The sequence below is a fragment of the Channa argus genome, chromosome 19 (genome assembly GCF_033026475.1).
Source record: "Channa argus isolate prfri chromosome 19, Channa argus male v1.0, whole genome shotgun sequence".
Classification (NCBI taxonomy): domain Eukaryota; kingdom Metazoa; phylum Chordata; class Actinopteri; order Anabantiformes; family Channidae; genus Channa; species Channa argus.
This window is the reverse complement of record NC_090215.1, coordinates 3087670-3107170: the sequence shown is the minus strand read 5'-3', so window position 1 is coordinate 3107170 and position 19501 is coordinate 3087670. Positions and strand designations below refer to the sequence as shown.

Here is a 19501-nt window from a genome sequence, read left to right as displayed (position 1 = left end):
TAGGTTTTTACAACGATAATTAGATTTTTTGTACAAAATGTACATGTTACACACTCTATATATATTTATTTCTTATTTATTGCTGCAAGTGATCCAATATTACACTTTTGGAAAATTATGTGAGTGTAATGAAATGCTACAAGCATACAACCAACACCTGAATTAATTTCTTCTATCTGAAAAATATTCTAACCCAAGCACACTCCTGTCTACCACAAAAAATAAGAACTTACAGTAGCAAATATACTGTACACAGTAAATATTTCTCACTTTTAAAAACTCCTGAAACAAATAATGGCTTATCAAAAGTAGACTTCTTATTATTTGATCCATTAACCAGATTATTATTTCAGCTCTAGAGCAGCTTCCTGTTAGAGTCCTGGGAACCTGATGAAGTAATTCAACTACTACAGCCGTGGGGCAGGTGTTTGTCCTGGGCCCCTTGGGTTAATCCAGCCGTGCCCATTGTTTCTTTATATTAAAAACGTAAAACAAACTACAATCTTTTGACAGAACGCAACTTTAAAACAACTTCATTTCAATCCAGACTCCTGTGATAGAAGTAATCTATGATATGGACTCAGCCTGGGGTTTGGTGCCTCTAACGTTGTAGGATCCTGCTGGAAATAGACGATCTTTGTCTCCCAGCGTCTTGACGTGTCACCGTGAGGGAAGTTTCCGATTTTGAAGTCTGTGTCCAGTTTGGAAACATGCCCCGTGTCTGAGATGTAGACTTCTCTCAGTGTTAGGAACCATGTCCTCGCTGTGGACTGTCGGCAGGTCAACATGCAGTGGAAGAGACACGTCGCCGGCCTCGCTTTTATCTCCGTTTTCGTTGTGTCATATTTTACCAATAAGGTGAGTGTTTGAGGGAACTGAAATCGTTTCATGATCAGCTCGTCAAAACTCTTTTTTTATTTTTCTGCAGGTTTTAAAAATACGATGTGATTGTTTTTCACTAACTGGCTCTTAAACTGTTTACACTTATGTGTCCCCAGAATACAGGCAGAGACCAAGTAGAAACTGCAATCCGACTCTCGCCATAAATAATTAGCATTACGGAAATTGCTTCTACTAATCAGGCGTGAGCGTTTTCCATCAGCAAAAGCTTTTCTCTGCTGGGGAAAGGTCGCAGCAAATGAATATGAACAAGCTGTAAATATGCGTGCTTGATCAATTAAAGAGTAAATCTCACAATTTTGGGGTGTTTTGTGTCAGATAGTTCTGGTTCAATCTGAATTGGCACCTTTGTGATGTGGGTTTGGTGCCAGGGCGGAGCATCTACTGCTGTCAGCGTGATAAGCTGCGTAAGTTATTAAAACTTGCACATGCTTCCGTCCGCACATTATGTGAATTGCACCTTTTTTTTTTTTTCTGTTTTTCTAGTTCGTCTTGTCTGTGTTGAAATTCACCTATCCCACTTTATTTCAAGGGTGAGTAACTGAAGGTAAACAGCATCCTTTATTCTTCCTTGGTCATTCTGGGATGTCGGCTCTGTAAAGTCAAAGCCCAGTGATGCTCCTGAGTGAATGTAGAGTTTTCTAAGGCTGCAACTGGTTTATAAAATGCCATAATGAAGCTCTCTGTGTTTTATCCAACCAACAATCCAAACTATTAAATCAATACTATTTTGTTGTTGACTTTCTTTAAAGTGACTTATTATTACCTATGTGATTATGAATCAAACTGTGGACAACTTTTTGCAGCACCGCAATTCATATATCAAAACATTATCAGTCATTATTATTATCTTGCTCAGTGTTAAAACAAACTTTCCAATAATGAGGGATAAAATGCATTGCTTCTGTTCTTGTTCACTAACATGACACAAAGACATGCTTTCAGATGGCAGACATTTATTGGGGCTGTCCTCCTCCTACTGTTTGGAAAGCTGGGATGGGTGGAAATGAGCCGCATCACCAGGTACTTCACTTAGACCACTACCGAGCGATTTATGATCATGTAGCATATGGAGAAGTGTGTGATTCGTTGCATTGTGGTGTTACAGGTCAGCAGCTCTTTCCTGGCTCCCAGCCTCCCTCCTGTTTGTAGGAAACATATATGCCGGTTCCAGGGCCTTGTCTCGCATAGTACGTCATGCAGTCTCCTCCGTTTAATGATAGGGATTTTTTTGGTACTTTGCATTAAAACTATTGGAACAGCATTATTAAATTGTTGCTGTCCTCTCTGTGCAGGACATTCCTTTCTTCTTCACGCTTCAGAATTCCTCCCATGTTGTTAGTTACGTAATCCTGAAGGTGGTGCAGAGAGAGGTAAGTGCACCACCTGCTCTGTGTGAATATGTACAGCACACTGTGTACTTGTACATCTTCTGCATTAGAAGCCAGTGGAATTCGATGACCTTGAATAACAGCTACCCATTGCAAGGTTTCTGTAATGCTTTGACTGTGTCGTCTCTGCTTTTATCCCACAGAAGACACAGTGGCTTAAATTGATCAGGTTTGTACTGTTTCTCTCACCTCAGGTTTCTCACGAATAGTGTCACATTTAGCAGAGTGTTTGAATGTTTTTAGATATTTAAGTTGACATACACAGCTCAAGTGTTCTGAATGCATCATGTAAGTACTTTATAGTCATTGCGCTATTGTTTTTTCCCCATTTAAGAGATAAAGTGCCTTTTAGAAAAGACCATGTTTAATAATATAGATATTATAATATATCGATAAATGGAAAACACATTTCCAGCTCTGAATCTCCAATACAGCAATTACATTCAGCAATACAAAGCATTATGATGAAATATTACTTTCTAAATGAGTTTCTTCTTCTTAACAGCATTTGCCTCATGATGCTTTCAGCCGTCAACCTTCCCCTCAATGATCCACAGGTAATAACATGCTCGTTTTCTTCTTACAGATTTGATAAATGTCCTTAGTATGATGGGAGGAATCGAAGTTGTTCTTGTTCTGATTGCTATCAATCTGCTGTCTTCACATGTAGTTTGACTACGGTGGCTACCTGTGGGCTGTGGGTCATCTGTTCTGTGTTGGCAAGTCTGGTTTGTTTTCCAAATGGATTTGCATTGTTTTTATCCGTTTTTATAATTTTCATAAAGCGAATGAGGCAGTTATATTTAAAATAGTGTAGTGTTTAAGAATACGTGTAATGTGGATGGTGCTGTTAGTTGTAACATGAAGAGAAGAGCCAAAGCTAAACGAAAAAACAAAACAAGACTTGGTGCTGTAACCGTTCATCTTGGTTATAAAAGCCATTAAGAGATCCCCAACGTGAGCTGTTCAGAATGTGTGATGGTGAGACAAGGACACATCACGATATTTTTATACTAAAACACAAATGTTGGAAGATGGCGTCGTGATTTATCAAGCAAAGACAGCTGAAGCCGTCAAGAATTCACATCTATTCACATTTTATTGTCTCGTAAATTTATTACAAATCTAGAAAAAATGCCAAATTTATTGTCTCTTATTTACAAAAGTGTTCACACCCTTTGCTATAGACGTCTAAATTGGGTTGTGGTGCATCCTGCTTGCTTTTATTTGATCAGTCTAAAAGTTGACTACAGTCCACCTGTGTCAAATTGAACTGATTTGACCTAATTCAGAAAGGTACACGGTCTTTCTCTGACTGTCCTTGAGGGTCCAAGCAAAGCCCAGACTAAAACCCCACAGAACACCTGAAGATGGCGGTTCAGACACTGCCTATCCAATCTCATGAAGCTTGAGAGGATCTGTCAGGAATATGATGATGATGATAATAATAATAATAATAATAATAATAATAATAATTGGGGGGTAATTTGCAAAGAAATATTCTAAGATTTTAAAATGCTAAATGTTTAAATTATTAATAAATGTTTAACACTGTCCAAAAACTGAAGAAGTCTAAATACCAAAGTTATAGTATTATTGTCATATAAATGTTGGAATGTATTTTAACAATGATTTTGTATTTTGTCTTCAGCCACTTCCAATGAAGTTGATAAGAATTTATATTGAAGGCTAATATGAAAAGGAAAAAAAAAAAAAAAAACGGAATTTAACAACAATATACATAAATCAACTGTTTTCTAAACTACAAGGAATAATAATAATAAAACTAATTAAATAATTCTAACTGTAAAATAGACAAAACAAAGGGCATAAGGGAGAAAACTCAAACATACAGTAAATGCATGTGATTTAAATAAAATAAACATTCTTATGAAAAGTGTGAGACGTTCAGATATAATGGAAGAATATCCTTTGATTCTTCAGGTGCTTACAGGGTCTTTCAAGTTCACTACAAGTCCAGTAATTTGAGGTAAGTCTGTGCTCAGCTGATGGTTCTTTCTGTGACAAAGTTAAGTTTCTCAGCCTAAACACAAAGTGTACAGACACTTACTTTCTGTCATGTTTCCGTTGCAGTGACATTGAACAACAGTGCATTAATTACGTGTTCAGGTAAAGGTTGGTTGAGGTCATCATTTCGTAGCATGTGTTGATGTAAATAAGAATTTTACTTTGTATATAAAGAAATGTAATAAGTGTCCAACAACATTTAAACATTTTAACATTTAAATGTAAGTACATTGGGACGATCACGTATTACCTAGTGTTTTAGTGGTGACTAATTCAGTCTTTTACTGCCTTTGAATAACAGTGTACTGCTGCTGGCTGTTGCTGCTCACCCAACAGGTACGGCTGACCCTGTGCACATGTGGCTGACCCTGTGCACATGTGGCTGATGTTTCAGAGCAGCTAGTGTGAAGATAATCAAGATGCAACAATTTAATGGACAGTTCTTTATTCACTTGGATCATACACACACTCACGCTGTTGTAGTGTAACTCTGATATTATCCCATGATCATTAACAATGCTACATCTACATCTATACTAAGGGCAGATTATGAGAAAATGGTCCCCCACCGTCTCTTTTTGGTTAATGTGAATATGTTTGTGGTAATTTTACAGTTTGTTTTTCACTTTGTCATTTTGCATTTTCCTTTAGGTGGTTGTGGGTCATTCATTTTGTATCAGTTTGTGTATTTTAACTTCTTTCAAATAAAAAAAAATATATATATACATCATCAGTAACTAAAAAGGCTCAAGCCATTTAGTCCCTACTGGTCCTGTGCCCAGTAGTTCCGTTCAGCCACCCATACATGTTTGTACCAAGTGGTTTTGTTTCCCCGCAGGTGACCTCATGGGTGCCCTAGAGTTCCCCTCCCTTCAGTCTCACACGTTTCACTGTGGATGCTGTGCCAGGTAAATGGAAACATTTTACTTTAATTGTATTTTTAACTTGTCTCTGAACAATTATGGTTCCTCTTAGAGGTGAAAGTAACACTGCAGTGACATTTCAAGCAAGCTGTTGTTTTAAGTCTAAAACTCATGAATGACTGATAAGTTTAAACAGTGAGTCAACTGTCCCCAAACATTGTTAATGTGCACTAACTGGTGCATGTTTCTGAATGACAATAAATTATCCTATTTTTATTACGATAGAGAATAGATCTCACTGCTCTTTGGTATTTATATATATTTTTTTAAGAAGTTGAATGTGAACACATGGAAAACTGTGCCCAGATTGCTTATAAGGAAAGTTTAAATGCTGGAGAACTTAGTGCCCAGTGTAAGACAGTGTAAGACGGCCGTGTCTCAATCACAGCTCGCGGCTCCTTGAAGAGGACAGTAAAAACAAACCAGAGACCAGAAGCTATTGAGTGTTTCCAAATAGCTGCTATATGCATCCAGATCTGAATCCAAGTCAAGTTGAAACTCAGTTTGGAGAAACCACTAATCCGATGAGAGAGAACAAAAAAAGGAAGAGCTGAGATTTTAGTGACGAGTCATAGAATCCACTTATTGGCGCTTTGGTGGTTCGATCCCTGACCTGGCTCCGTCAGTCTACATGTTGTTCTTGGGCAAGATGCTGAGTAAAGAATGTTTCTTCAACATAATAAATGTACATTTACATAAGTCGTTTCATTCAGTTGTACGTTCAGGTAGAAATTTAATTAAAATGTATTAAGAGTGCAGGTTTTTATTTTTCACTCCTTCTGATAATGAATATTTGTACAAGGTGTGCAATAAATATGTTGATGAAAACTATTTGCCATTTCACGATAAGGGGATGCAAACTTTTGCACCCAACTGTAAGTGCAACACTTTGATCCATGTCTGTACTGTATGTATTCACCAGAGCTTCCTACTGAATATCCTGTGTCTGGTAACATGGTAGTTCACTGTTTTTGGGAGTCTGAGTGTTGTTGCCATCATCCGACTTGTTTTACTCCACAGTGCACTGCTGGGGTTTCTGCTGCTGTTGGCCACAGTCAGACTAAAAAGTGGACTGTCCCTTGAACACTTTCGGGTTTGGATGTTTTTGTCCAAGGTAATTTTTTCCGTACCCCAACTTTGTCATACTTAAGTTATAATTGTGGTATATGGTAATGAAATGTGACATCATCATCCACTTGATGAAATACTACATATAGTGTAACAATTTCCAGCCATCAAAAGCTGAACGGATTTAAAAACCTCAGTTTTGTAGCAACTGTACAAACTGTACTATACTGTACTATTTTTCTCTCAGGTTACTGCCGTGTGCCTTTCTCCATTCCTGTTCTTCATGGACATTAATGCTCCATCACTTATTTGGTAAGTATCTCAACTGTTTAAGTCAAAGTGTTATTTTTATGGCTGATGTGCATCAAGGGTCTTTAGAAATTGCATATACCCACATTGACCCTTGAATCAGATGAGAAATATAATCTTATCCGAGTTCACAGTTTACATTTGTCAACTTGGTGTCCAACTTTGATACTTAATCTTAACTTTTACATAAGAATTACAGAGGATTTTAATGTAACTTTCTGATCTCTAACAAACTGAACTGGTGTCGTTGTGATTGGTTACAGTGTGGTCATCAGCCATGTTGGGGAGGCCCTTTTTGTGTATTCCGAGAGAGAGTTGTGATCCACCGCTCCACATATTATTTTCCTAAAAGTTATTTTTCATGTTTCATTTGACAATCTGTTGACCCAATAAAGTTCTTTGTGTACATAGTGTTTTTCAGTAACCTCAAGTTGTAAATTTTATCCTAAAATACCAGCGTTTGGATGTTTTTGTCAACAATTTACCTGAATAAAGAACTGCATTATTTATAGACATGTCCACTTTAATTCAGCTAAATGTATCTTGTGTTTTATGTTTCTTGTGCTCTACAAAAAACACAAATCAGCACTTTGATACTATAGACATCGCAGTTAAATGTTGCTCTAAAAACACTGCTTCACTCTCTTCCTTCTGCAGGTTAAAGTGTTGTACAGAATTACTTTTAGCTCTCCTGCCGCTTTCCCTTTGGAGAGAATAAAGCATTGAATGGTTGTCTTCTTCGTAATCGTGCCTGTGGATTCTTGTCTTCTTTGATATAACCTGCAAACAAGCAAAATGATCACGTGCAAGGATGCAAGACTTCATGCATTTTAGGTTAAGGGGAAACACTCGGGTTTCAAGAATGGCTTAGCTGAAAATGGATAAATTACCTCTTTCAATGCATGTTTGTGTTGATGGGAATCCAACTTCCCAGAAGTTTTCAGGAGTACAAGGAGGAATGTAAAGAAATCGGTGCCTTGAACATGCAGACAACTTTTTCTGTTTTTCCTCTTGAGGGAGATGAGCATAATACTGTATTTAGAAAGAAAATGGAAGCTTTAAATAAGATCTGAGTTTAGACATTTAACCTTAAGCTCAAAAATTACTTACAATTTCACATTCCTTGCAGGTAGTGCCCTTCAGTTTTCTCCTCTCGTCTTTCTTTCGGATCACTGCCACGTGGGCAAATGTTGGACGTCTGATCCAGTGAAAGAAATGGTAGGTTATGAGAAACTGACAATAGCTGCCATCGTAGGGTTAAAAAAAAAAAAAAAACTTGTCCATCTTTGTTTTGCTGTCTAAGCTTTAAATATGGTAAATGTTCTGCACTTATATAGAGCTTTTCTACCTATTGGCACTCAAAGCGCTTTACACTGCTTCTTATTCACCCATTCACACTCACACAAACGCTATGCAGCTGGCCAACACTCACCGGGAGCAACTAAGTTGGGGTTCAGTGTCTTGCTCAAGGACACTTCGACATGTGACCAGAGGAGCCGGGGATTGAACCAACAACTGTGAGATTGGTGGACAACCGCTCTACCTTCCTGCGCCACAGTCGCCCATATAAATATGCATAAAGAAAATACCAAAACAAGTTTGTGTTGATTACGAACAGGGGCAGGATATAAAAAAGCAAAACAAAAAAAGGCCCTTGGGAGTCTCATCGAGAAATATTGACGGTCACTTCCTGGAGATGTTGAGGCTCAAAGGGCCCAGGATCTCTCAGGTAGGCACATTTGGTAACAAGTGCGTGGTCATAAAGCCCACCAAGGGACTTGCTATCTGACTTGTGTGAGGCAGGAGGGCTTACCGAGCTTTACTAGAACCCAAAACATCTTCAGGATGATCTTGGTCTAATTTGGGGGGACAAACAAACACAAGTTCAAGAGCTGACCTCTAATGTCAAACACAATTAGTGTTAAAAATACATGTGACTAAGTTCCCAACCACTGTCGTCTTGTTCTTCCTCCTCCTCTTCTTCACCACAGGGCTGGCTCTGGCCTAAATGTGTGGAGTTGAAGGACTTGTACTCGCCACAAGCCGTTGTATCAAACATCATTTCCAAACTGTCGTTTGCCTTCTCACCCAATCCTTTAAAAGTGGATAGATAGTTTTTAATCACAGCATATTAGACACACTTAAGAATGTTCTACATTTCTGCAGATACATCTGTGTCTGTAATTTCAATGTCAATAACAACATTTCAGTAAGCGACTATTTGAAAAGCTTTCATTTACCGGAAACACTGTCTCTTCTGTCTTGGTCATTTTTTCCTCGACACTGGAGCAAGCTGTGACTGACCCACGTGCAGTCGCTATCTACCATAGACTGTTCTTCTTTTTCCTAAGATACAGACAAAAATGTCAAGATCCCATTTACCCAGCACTGGACAAAAAACAAACACTTAGAGCTTCTTAAGTTATATATCAAATGAAGAGCTATTTCTAGTAATATAATGCAGTCAGTATTTGAGCACGATGCCACAACAAGGCCCAACGGCACAGTACCTTGTGTCCTCTCTCCGTGTCATACATGGACATGGGAAGTGCAGGGTCAATGCTCCATGTGGGCTCCACTCTTTGCTTCTTTTCATCTGGGATAAGCAGTCATGAATTCATCATTCATAAAGAGATACCTAACAATGTATAGTTTGTAACACCCCCCCCCCCACACACACACACACACACACACACACACAGACAAAAATTAATAAATACAAATAATTCACCATCATCTCGCTCAAGTTGACCATATGAGGAATTCAAGTCCTGCAAAGGGTTTCTTTTCTTTCCACTACCATCCACTTCCACTTTACATTTCCTGTTTGGCTTCATAATAGCAGGGCTTGCATAAGAAATATTCTGCTTTTGGCTGAAAGTGTCATTTTGTGCTGAGTGAACCTGTAAAAGAAAATATTTTAAGTCACTTATATTGGTTTTACTCAGATTGTTTGAGAAGATCATAAGTTATCCAATAGGCCTCCTAAAAGACTAACCTTGCTTAAATGTGTGGAGGTTCCTTTAATTAGTCCATGTTGTATAAGTTTGCCTTCCTCCTCTTTCTGGATCTCTTTGTTGTCTGGTTGCACCCCTTGCTCATTTTCCTCCTTCTTCCGTTTAGCTTTGTTGATGGAGTTGTCCTCTGAAAACCTCTTGACACGTGGGAGAAGAGAGGGAGACCTTTTTGTGGTTGAGTCTGGACTGTGAATCAGTGTAGATAAAGAGGAGGGCTAGTAAATCCTTAAGGCAGGGAAATGTTTTTTTGTAAATCTGACACATAGTGGCTACATTTTTTACATTAATGGAAACATAACCAATCCCTTATGAATCCTGCCTGACCTTCCAATGTTGTCCAATTATCACAATTATTCCAAAGATTTGAGCAACAATTTACTGCAACTAAATGCTTCAGAGCCAGTGCACAAGATGAGAGCTATCGATAAAAAGTTTACTTCTGCAAAACACACCTACTGAATAGACAACTGACTGTGACAGTGGCTGTTTTTAAATCTAAATCTACTGCAAGTGCTGAATTAAGTATAAGAGTAGCAATAGTGTGGTATAAATGACAATTCTAATGTATAAGATAGTTTGAAAAAGATGCAGTAATTCCCCACTTTTTCCCTTTCTACAGTTTCATTCCTAATGACACATCATGCATCACACTTTGTGGGAAGTCAGGCATTTTAGGGTGTAACAATCCCAAACAATGCCAGCAAAACCCTGAAAGGACTCAGTAGTACGGTATGTGTGCTAGTATCTGCTCATGATGGTTATTTTTATCATCCTTACCTTAAAGGAACATTGTTGTTCCATGGAGATTTTAAGTAGTTTTGCTCTGCTCCTTTTGCAACTTCAGTTTTCTGAGCAGGAACAAGAACGAAAAATTACACGTGAGTTGTATTACATCAGTACATACACTGTGACTGCAGGAACACGACCTACCATTCGACAGTTGTCACGAAGTTCCAGACCACAGGTTTCTGCAATTTCTTCTTCCAAATCGTGATTGACATACTCTGAAACAATACCGACACACGTCTCAATGCCAAAGAAATCAAACTCTTTGGATGGAGGCACTCAAGACATTTCACTTCAGAGTTTTTATATAGCAGAACAGGTTAAATGTTTTCAGTGATTTCAGCTCAATTAATTTTGCAGGAAATACTGAAAAAAGTAACAGTTTCCAACTCTCTTTCTCTCATAAACTACAAGGTTTCCTGTTTTCATTGTATTCTAAAACAATATATTACAGGAGTACGGCGGAAAAGTCGTACTTTGCAATGTGTCCAATTCACACGTGTTGGGTACAAGCACTTCTGCGACTCCAGGATTCTCTGAAGCATCCTCATACTCCTTACTCACTTCTAAAATGAAACAATGCACATTTAAAAAAATGATAAAACATACTTGTGATACAAACAACAAATCAGATTTTTTAAACAGAAGATTGTTAAAGCCAGACTGACCGCTGAAGAGTGAGTTGTTGGCCTGTGGTAAAGGCAACTCTGCATAGCGAACATGTTTGCTTTTCGCAATATTTTTCCGTTTCTTCAGTTTGTTCACTATGGGCAGTGAGCTTGGTAAGATGGGCGAGTCTGGGATGATGCATTCTTCATGTTCTGGGGATGAGGCCTGCGGGGGATATGAGCTGAGGGGGGTGGGGGGTGGGGGGAATAATAAAACACCTGCAGCATTTCACTGGGAAATGAAACTACTGTAAACAAGTTACTGTGCAGAAGCAGCTCAGCCTAAAAAGTTGTACAGAAATGACACTTGAAACCTGACTTGCAATAAAAGCAGAAATGAAACCACTTTGTTTGATACAGCTGCCAGGTCTTTAATAACTGTAGCTTTAACAGAAACACTGCTGATAAAAAAATATAGATATTTTTATTGATTTTATTTGACTATTTTCAAAATTTCAGAGACAGCATGTTGACAAAACCTGGCTGCTCCAGTCTTACCAAGACATCTTTAATGTTTGCAGTTCAGCATGAAGTTTTCTATTTTCATCCTTCAGGGTGCTTCTTTCGTTCTCTATGGAGAAAACAGGAGTTTCACATGCTGCAGCAACGTACAATCTAAATTCTCATGAGAACACAATATCGTGGTGAATCAGATTCTTCTGCATGATAACCAGTTTTCTGGTGCACATGATAAAAGTACCTAATATGCAGACAGAATAACTCTGTGATCCAGGTGTTTTCGGCTGTGCTTTACCTTCGTAAAAAGAGCTTGAAAATAAACTTTATAGAAGTTACTTTTTAGGTTACCTTAAAAGAGCTAATTTCAGATTAGGTATATGGAATTTATCATTGAGTTATGCCCCTTTTAAAACCTTATTTTACCACAAAATGCCAATCACGTCTGTAGTTTGAAGAACCCATAAAGGGGCCTGATCCAAATACTTGTTTCTCTCTCACACATTAGTATTTGGTGCACACAGGTAATATTGTGTGTTCACAATAAAAGTTTCTGCTGCTAATGAAGTATTTTAATATAAAGGAAGTCAAAGAGACGTTAAAGACCATTAATGCATTTTTACAATCTAAACTAAAGCCATTGTAAGAAAGTTGAAAATTGGTGAAGTTGCCCTTTAAGTGGAGGACGCATTATTTAGCATAGATGAGCTACCAAAGTAGGGATTATGGTTACTCTGACAGGACAGCAGGATTTCATATGACAAAATACTATTCAGGGTGTATGCAGCACCCCTTTAAGATACTATATAGCTCAGAATGGGCAGAAAGTTGAACCTGATGGTGGAGCTACCCAGAGAGTCAGCAAAGTTGTGCCATGAGCACAGAAAAATGATATTTCACCAGACAGTAATTTCTTCCTTCTTACAAAAGGGTCAGTGTTCACTGATCTATGTGAGACTAATATGAGAACAATGAGGGGACTCACTCAGTTTAGTGATAAGGTGCAGATTCTGGTCCTGGTTATTTTTCAGGGTCTCCTCTAACATGGCACATCGCTCACACTCTGCTGCTCGGAGCCTGAGAACACAATTGCGTGTCTTTATGTTACATACGATTTGATCTAGAGATAGAAACTCAAAAGAATATTATTCAATTCAATTCAATTCAATTCAATTCAATTCAATTCAACTTTATTTATATAGCGCCAATTTACAACAAAGTCATCTCAAGGCACTTTACAGAATAAAGTCCAGACTACACAAGTATGTAGAAGCAACCCAACAAATCCCCCTTGAGCAAGCCCTAGGCAACAGTGGAGAGGAAAAACTCCCTTTAATGGGAGAAACCTCCAGCAGAACCAGGCTCAGGGTGGGTGGCCATCTGCCTTGACCGGTTGGGGTGAGTGGAAAGTGGAGAAAGAAAAGAAAAGAGCAACGAAAAGCAACTACAAAAAGCAACAACAAAACAACAAGAAAAGCAACAACAAAACAACAAAAAAGCAACAACAAAACAACAAAAAAGCAACAACAAAGCATCGTACAGGTTGTAGGATATAGAATTAATGGTATACAGTGGTGACAAGTAAATGTATAGAGAAAAGCTAGTTCAGGTTGAGTGAGCAGTTTAACTATAAGCTTTATCAAAAAGGAAGGTTTTAAGCCTAGTCTTAAAAGTAGAGAGGGTGTCTGCTCCCCGAATTTGGATTGGAAGCTGGTTCCACAGGAGAGGAGCTTGATAGCTAAAGGCTCTGCCTCCCATTCTACTTTTGCAAACTCTGGGAACCACAAGTAGGCCTGTATTTTGGGATCGAAGTGGTCTAATCGGGCGATACAGAACTATGAGATCTTTTAAATATGATGGAGCTTGACCATTAAGAGCTTTGTATGTAAGGAGGAGGGTTTTGAACTCTATTCTAGATTTTATGGGAAGCCAATGAAGAGAAGCTAGTGAAGGTGAAATATGATCTCTCTTTCCTAATCCAGTCAGCACTCTTGCTGCAGCATTTTGGATTAATTGAAGGCTTTTTAGGGAGTTATTAGGACACCCCAGAAGTAGGGAATTACAGTAGTCCAACCTAGAAGTAACAAATGCATGGACCAGTTTTTCGGCATCACTTTGAGACAGGATGCTTCTAATTTTAGCAATGTTCCGTAGGTGGAAGAAGGCTGTTCTAGAGATTTGTCTTATATGTGACGTAAATGCCAAATCCTGGTCAAAAATAACTCCAAGGTTCCTCACCGCAGTACTGGAGGCCAAAGTTATGTCATCTAAAGTAACTATATTGTTAGACAGCATATTTCTCATGTTTTTAGGCCCAAAGAGGATGATTTCAGTTTTGTCTGAATTTAGAAGTAGGAAATTGTAGGACATCCAGGTCTTTATGTCTTTTAGACATGCTTCAAGTTTGACTAATTGGTTAGTATCTTCTGGTTTCACAGATAAATAGAGCTGGGTATCATCTGCATAGCAGTGGAAGTTTATGGAATGTTTCCTAATAATTTTGCCTAAAGGTGACATGTACAGATTAAAAAGTATTGGTCCTAACACAGAGCCCTGTGGAACTCCATAGCTAACTTTGGTGCATAAAGAAGAGTCATCATTAACATGAACAAGTTGGAATCTGTCTGACAGATAAGATTTAAACCAATGTAATGTGGTTCCTTTAATCCCAAATCCATGTTCTAGTCTCTGTAATAAAATGTTGTGGTCAATGGTGTCAAATGCGGCACTAAGGTCTAGTAAGACGAGTAGGGACACAAGTCCATTATCTGAAGCGAGGAGAAGATCATTGGAGACTTTTACCAGTGCTGTTTCTGTACTGTGATGAGCTCTGAATCCTGACTGAAAGTCTTCATACAAATTATTCCTGTAAAGGTGATCACATAATTGTTTTGCAACTACTTTTTCCAGGATTTTAGAGATAAACGGGAGATTTGATATTGGTCTATAGTTGGCTAAATCACCTGGATCAAGACAGGGTTTTTTAAGTAATGGTTTGATTACAGCAACTTTATAAGCCTTTGGTACATAGCCAGTTTCTAAAGATAGGTTAATCAAATCTAATATTATGTTATGTTGATGATGTTCAACGCCTTAAACATCACTGGTGCGTTGCTCGGTTTTTAAGGTGTTTGAGTTACTTCAGTTACTTCTGAAAGTGCTTCATATAGCTTAATTTACACAGAAGCACTTTTAACTTAAACTAGACAAAGTTACCTTTCCTCCAGGAGACTGATGGCATCCTGCAGGCTTTTGTTTTGTTCCTTCAGCTGCTGATTCCGACTGTAAAACACCTCAAGTCTCTGAGCATCTCTGTAGAAAACACACATAGACCAAAACAGGTTTAGAGCTACAACAATTAAAACATTGATCAACAGAAGATTTACTGTTTCTAGCTCCTTAAATTTGGGGATTTGAAGATTTTCATTGTCAAACATGATTTTAAAATAAGTATTTCCATCAATCACAAATAATTTTCTGAAAGCAGTCAAATGACATGTCATTACATTTCAAAGACAGATGGACAGTACTACTCACAAACAGCGTTCATTTTTCAACTTGCTGACTTTCGCCTCAAGGTCTGCAAACAGCAATAAAAGCCATGTTGTATTTGATGCTGGTTGCATTTGTTTAAGCTACACAAAACAAATATCTCTTAATATAGCTACTCGGTACAGAAGGAGGTTACTTTGAAGGGCAGTTTGGTGGCAGTCTCCAAGCTGTCTCCATAAATCTTCAAAGAGTTCTGCTGCTTTGTTCGTCCCACTGCTCTGTCCTGGGCTGCTCATCCTCCAGTTGCTGCTAAAACACACGCAGTCCTTTTACTTCCTGGGGTAAAGGAAAAATGTTTATTATATTCATGTAGGATTCAATGCATACACAGACCCCTCTTTTCAGTCCAGTCGCAGCTCTTCATAAAAAAATTTAAAAAAAAGAAAACATTAACTATATATTGGGCATTATCCTTCAAATGGTTTTTCCTTCCTGGACTTATGCAATTGATACTTACTAAGAACAGTAAAACAATTTTTTCATGTCAGTTGAGTTTTTAAGAAAGAAAATCCAATAGTTTGCCATTTCAACACTAGTGATAAGAATTTGGTTAAAAGAAAATATGCAAAATGCATCCCACAGATTATGCCACGGGACATTAAATAAAAGATGAAAAATGAACAAGTCCACAAATCCAACTACTCACATTGATATTAACACCCACCTGTGTCACCAGTTAACTTGTCTTTGAAATGTGAAAGCAAACCCAGCACATACAGTGAGAACATGCAAACTCCACACAGAAAGGCTGCAGAAACACTGACCACCATTCATATTTTCACTTCAATTCTGTAAATATGGCAGGGAAATAACTATTTAGCCCCATTTAGAATCAGGTAATTCTCATTGCCTAACCTGAAGTTTTAATTAATACCATAGCTGCATTAATATACATTTTTAAGTTTCTCCTGTCCACTGATTCTCCCGTTAGCACAGCGCATCATGAGCTACTGTTTTGGAAAGTAAAAGTTCAGTTCTACCCTAAGCAATGGAAGATTGAGGCTGCTCTGCTCGAATTGTCCAATCTAGCACCAAAGCTGTACCTGTCTCTGGGCGACAGGTCATGTGAGAGCAACTGAAGGCCGTAAGAGCAACTGATTGTACATTTTTATTTCTAGACTAAACAGTATAACGTTTTAAAGAAGGCGATTGTATTGTAGTGTGGAGGATAAACAGAATTTAGTGGGTGTTTTTGGTCTGAAAGGCTTAAAAGCCACTGCTACTGCTGCTGCTTGTGTGTCTGTGATTGAGAGGGCAGGTGCTGTGGCGACTGTGGTTGGTCCACAAAGTGTGAAATCAGCTGTGAGGATGAACAGATGTTTTTATTAATTTAATTTGACGGGGTCCTAAAGGTTAACACGGCTGTGGAAAGGATAGTTATTAATTGTACTTTTTTTTTCTGTCTCCATTGAAAGTAAACAACACTTGTTCATGTTCCACCTTTCAAGATTGACAAGTTGCCTAAAACACAACAGATATGGTAGTCTCACCCATAAAAAAGCTGCAGTCAGGACGGATGGGGTAGAGCAGCATGGAGGGGAGGCATACAGGCAGGAAGAGGGTGGAGGAGAGGAGAAAAATAAATCAACATACAGGAGGTAGGGACAAGGATGGATGGCAGGCAGACAGAGGACTGGTCAGGCCGAAGGACAGGTGAGTGATAGAACAGATACTGCCCCTGAAAACAGTTTTGAGGAGCAGGATGGAGGTGAGGGAATGTGTTTTAGCTTACAAAACAGCCTGAGAATATTATTGTCACTTTGTGATGTTTTATTAAGTGACAATATTCTCCTAGTGATTCTAAATAATAGTGCCTTGTAATTTTATTTCATTCTAGCAGATATAGAGCATACATGACATCAGGTTATCACCTTTCTTCTTTTATCTCGTTTTATTATCATTTCAGACTAACCTACCTTTCGGCAAAAGCTCCCTACAATAGCTCGATCCATGACAATTAATGATTTATTGTTATCTTTATTATAAAAGTAGACCTAACACTGGTGTCAAATTCCCTTTCATGTCAAAGGTAACATAATAGAATGTGGTCATAGGAACATTTGGTTCCTATTTCGGTGTAATTTGAAGAGGCCTGCTGAGTGTGAGGGATGGATACTGACTGTAAAAGCTGAACAAGGAATCATTTATTATATCAGCTCAGGTCATTGTTACATGTAGGAAATTCAGACTGTACAGTTAGTTTCTCACTGTATATGAAATTTATATGGTAAAGTAAAACAGATCAACCTATAACGCTGATAAGCTGTGATGATCCTGAAGCATTTATATGATGTGAGTGATTCTAAATCCATGTCTGTCTGTGTTGGCTCAGACGTAGACTGGCAACCTGTCCATGAGAGCTAGGACCCCTGCCCCTTAACAGGATGAACAATTGAGGTAATGGATGGATGTTTAACAATTAGTTAATTAATAAAAGGTAACAAAAATTGTACAATCTCTGAAATTTATTTTCAGATATATTTGGAACCAACTTCTTCCTCTTCACTTCTCAGTGTAGTAATCCTGTCTATAAGATTTGGAAGCAAATCTCAGCATCCTCAGAATCTACTCTCTCTGTTCCCCCCTATGATTATACCGCGATTAATATTTGTCAATGTTTGCTTAGATTGTGAGTTGTATACGTCTTGATCTAGTTTAGCTACAACATAAAATCATGACGATATAGGGCATATATAATATGAACATTTCTGACTTTCAAAATGCAATAACTCACAATATATAACATAGATATACAGTGATATTTTTTAAAGGTTTTTGTCCGAACAAGAAGAACACACTGGACAAGCGTTTTAGGATCTTTATATGACTCACTTTTAAACTTTTCTCTCACTGTAAACCAAACGCTAGCAACAAGCGCTGTTAGCGAGACCAACATTACAACAGGTACAGGTGTTGAAAACAAGCGAGACTTACAGCAACTGGTCCATGAGACATACAGATGTGTGGAAATGATGAGGAGATGGCTAATATTTGGCTAAAAAAAACTTTAATTAAGCGAACATGTAGCCCGTGTGTACATCTTACTCACTCCACAACAAGATGCAAATTTCCCCGCGCTGCTTTGCATGCTGGGAAATCTTTCCCACGCCCTCCTCGTTCTTCTTCTTCTTCTTCTTCTTCTTCTTCTGCTGCTGCTAAAGCTTTTTCTTCTTCGTCTGCTTAGATTTATTGCTGATTGGCCCATTTAGAGGCCTACTGCCGCCCCCCATTACACTAGGTTTGGGAAGGGGAAAAAACTAAACTTAAATGAATTCGCTTTATTAAACCAGTTTCCTTTAAATATTCTATAAGATGACTACATTCGCTATGATGTTTGTCCAAGAAGATGTAAAGTTATACTTTTCTTCTCTTCTCTACTCCTTTGAATAATGAAGCTCCTGCTTAATATACTCACATGATTTAAATGAAATTTCAAGTGATACTGACGTGAGATCAGCTGGATGTTTTACAATAGAAGGCATCTCATGTTTCAAGTTAACAAATTTCTTCAAACTACTGTTCAGAAATTACAGTGATGCCTTTTAACTCTAAACCATTTCCTTGCCTCTGATTTACCCACAACAGTGTCAAAGCTTCTTTCTCTACAGAATTGCACGATTTGTATGAAATGAGGAATACGAGCGGGAACATCAATAGCAGTGAATGCTTTGCTTTACTTTTCTTGAGTGGAATATCATTTAAACTGTCTATCTAAACTATCATTTATATCTTGGTGGCTATTGAATCCACCCTAACTGAAGACAATGGACAGGACAGAAACTGAGTCGAAGCTATACAATTATTTAGTTGTATCCGTTTTATTCATTCTTAAGTTGTTCAAAATGATGTATCAACAGTCAACAATATACACAATTATACAGAATTAGAAGGAATCTAGACTATAAGGCTCATCGCATCTACATACCAGTACAGTTTCTTGTAAGGATTATTTCTTAATAATTCCTTCTAGTACTTCCAGGTGCCATCTGTTTTACAGACCTCTCTCACTACTAAGTGACTGTTTACATCTTTTATGTATAATTAATTAAACTGCATTTTTAATTTATCAAGAGGGATCAAAAGGTGATTAAAAATTAATCTTGAATAAAGACATTATAGCTGAATGTGCAAATAATATTTGAAGGAAAAAAAAAATCTGTTTTGACATTTCAAAATAATGGGATGCAAACTTTTGCACCAAACTGTAATTGCTTAGGCCACAGCATTCAAGATATCAGAGATGAAGACACACTCTCACAATGATGATTAAATAAAAACTGAACTGTCAAATGTCTCATGTTTACATGCACAGTATTACCAACAAGAGGATTTTTTTTTTTTTTTTGGTATAGTCTGACAAAATTGAACATGATAAATTGCATTTAATTCTCAACCAGGATGTC

General features: G+C 37.9%; 2 protein-coding genes across 13 annotated transcripts; one reads left to right on the top strand and one right to left on the bottom strand.

Annotated features, from left to right (window-relative positions):
- The first annotated feature begins 634 nt into the window (after positions 1-634).
- LOC137104459 (UDP-N-acetylglucosamine transporter TMEM241 homolog) lies at positions 635-7359 on the top strand. 9 transcript variants are annotated; one of them, XM_067485661.1, is made up of 17 exons: positions 650-858; positions 999-1084; positions 1223-1307; positions 1387-1433; positions 1834-1923; positions 2009-2090; positions 2196-2273; positions 2435-2460; positions 2797-2848; positions 2962-3019; positions 4236-4281; positions 4386-4421; positions 4621-4655; positions 5158-5227; positions 6263-6356; positions 6558-6622; positions 6883-7359. In XM_067485661.1, exons 3-17 carry the CDS (start codon positions 1254-1256, stop codon positions 6938-6940), a joined length of 891 nt encoding a protein of 296 aa, XP_067341762.1. In that variant the 5' UTR covers positions 650-858; positions 999-1084; positions 1223-1253; the 3' UTR covers positions 6941-7359. The 9 variants fall into 9 exon arrangements, with proteins under 9 accessions (XP_067341759.1, XP_067341766.1, XP_067341761.1 ...); XM_067485662.1 differs by lacking the exon at positions 999-1084 and having other exon boundaries at positions 1219-1307; XM_067485658.1 differs by lacking the exons at positions 999-1084; positions 1223-1307 and having other exon boundaries at positions 635-858.
- rbbp8 (retinoblastoma binding protein 8) lies at positions 6882-18266 on the bottom strand. Of its 4 annotated transcripts, none has more exons than XM_067485657.1 (19): positions 18148-18266; positions 15235-15374; positions 15084-15126; positions 14763-14858; positions 12532-12623; positions 11589-11661; positions 11091-11272; positions 10899-10988; positions 10567-10640; positions 10414-10484; positions 9618-9822; positions 9351-9522; positions 9130-9215; positions 8860-8965; positions 8570-8713; positions 8433-8475; positions 7730-7817; positions 7510-7651; positions 6882-7399 (listed from the first exon to the last, which is right to left on the bottom strand). In XM_067485657.1, the coding sequence occupies exons 2-19, from the start codon at positions 15332-15334 to the stop codon at positions 7302-7304; spliced, it is 1905 nt and encodes a 634-aa protein (XP_067341758.1). In that variant the 5' UTR covers positions 15335-15374; positions 18148-18266; the 3' UTR covers positions 6882-7301. The 4 variants fall into 4 exon arrangements, with proteins under 4 accessions (XP_067341758.1, XP_067341757.1, XP_067341754.1 ...); XM_067485656.1 differs by having other exon boundaries at positions 15235-15370; positions 18033-18198; XM_067485653.1 differs by having other exon boundaries at positions 15235-15344; positions 18033-18198.
- Between the last annotated feature and the right edge of the window lie 1235 nt (positions 18267-19501).

Coding starts and splice junctions, on each gene's coding strand:
- LOC137104459 (XM_067485658.1), top strand. CDS start 787: ATGCAGTGGAAGAGACACGTCGCCGGCCTCGCTTTTATCTCCGTTTTC. Junction 1,434..1,833: donor TATCCCACTTTATTTCAAGG/GTGAGTAACTGA, acceptor CATGACACAAAG/ACATGCTTTCAGATGGCAGA. Junction 4,656..5,157: donor TGTTGCTGCTCACCCAACAG/GTACGGCTGACC, acceptor GTTTCCCCGCAG/GTGACCTCATGGGTGCCCTA.
- rbbp8 (XM_067485653.1), bottom strand. Junction 9,523..9,617: donor CCTCCACACATTTAAGCAAG/GTTAGTCTTTTA, acceptor TTTCTTTTACAG/GTTCACTCAGCACAAAATGA. Junction 7,652..7,729: donor CCTGCAAGGAATGTGAAATT/GTAAGTAATTTT, acceptor TTCTAAATACAG/TATTATGCTCATCTCCCTCA.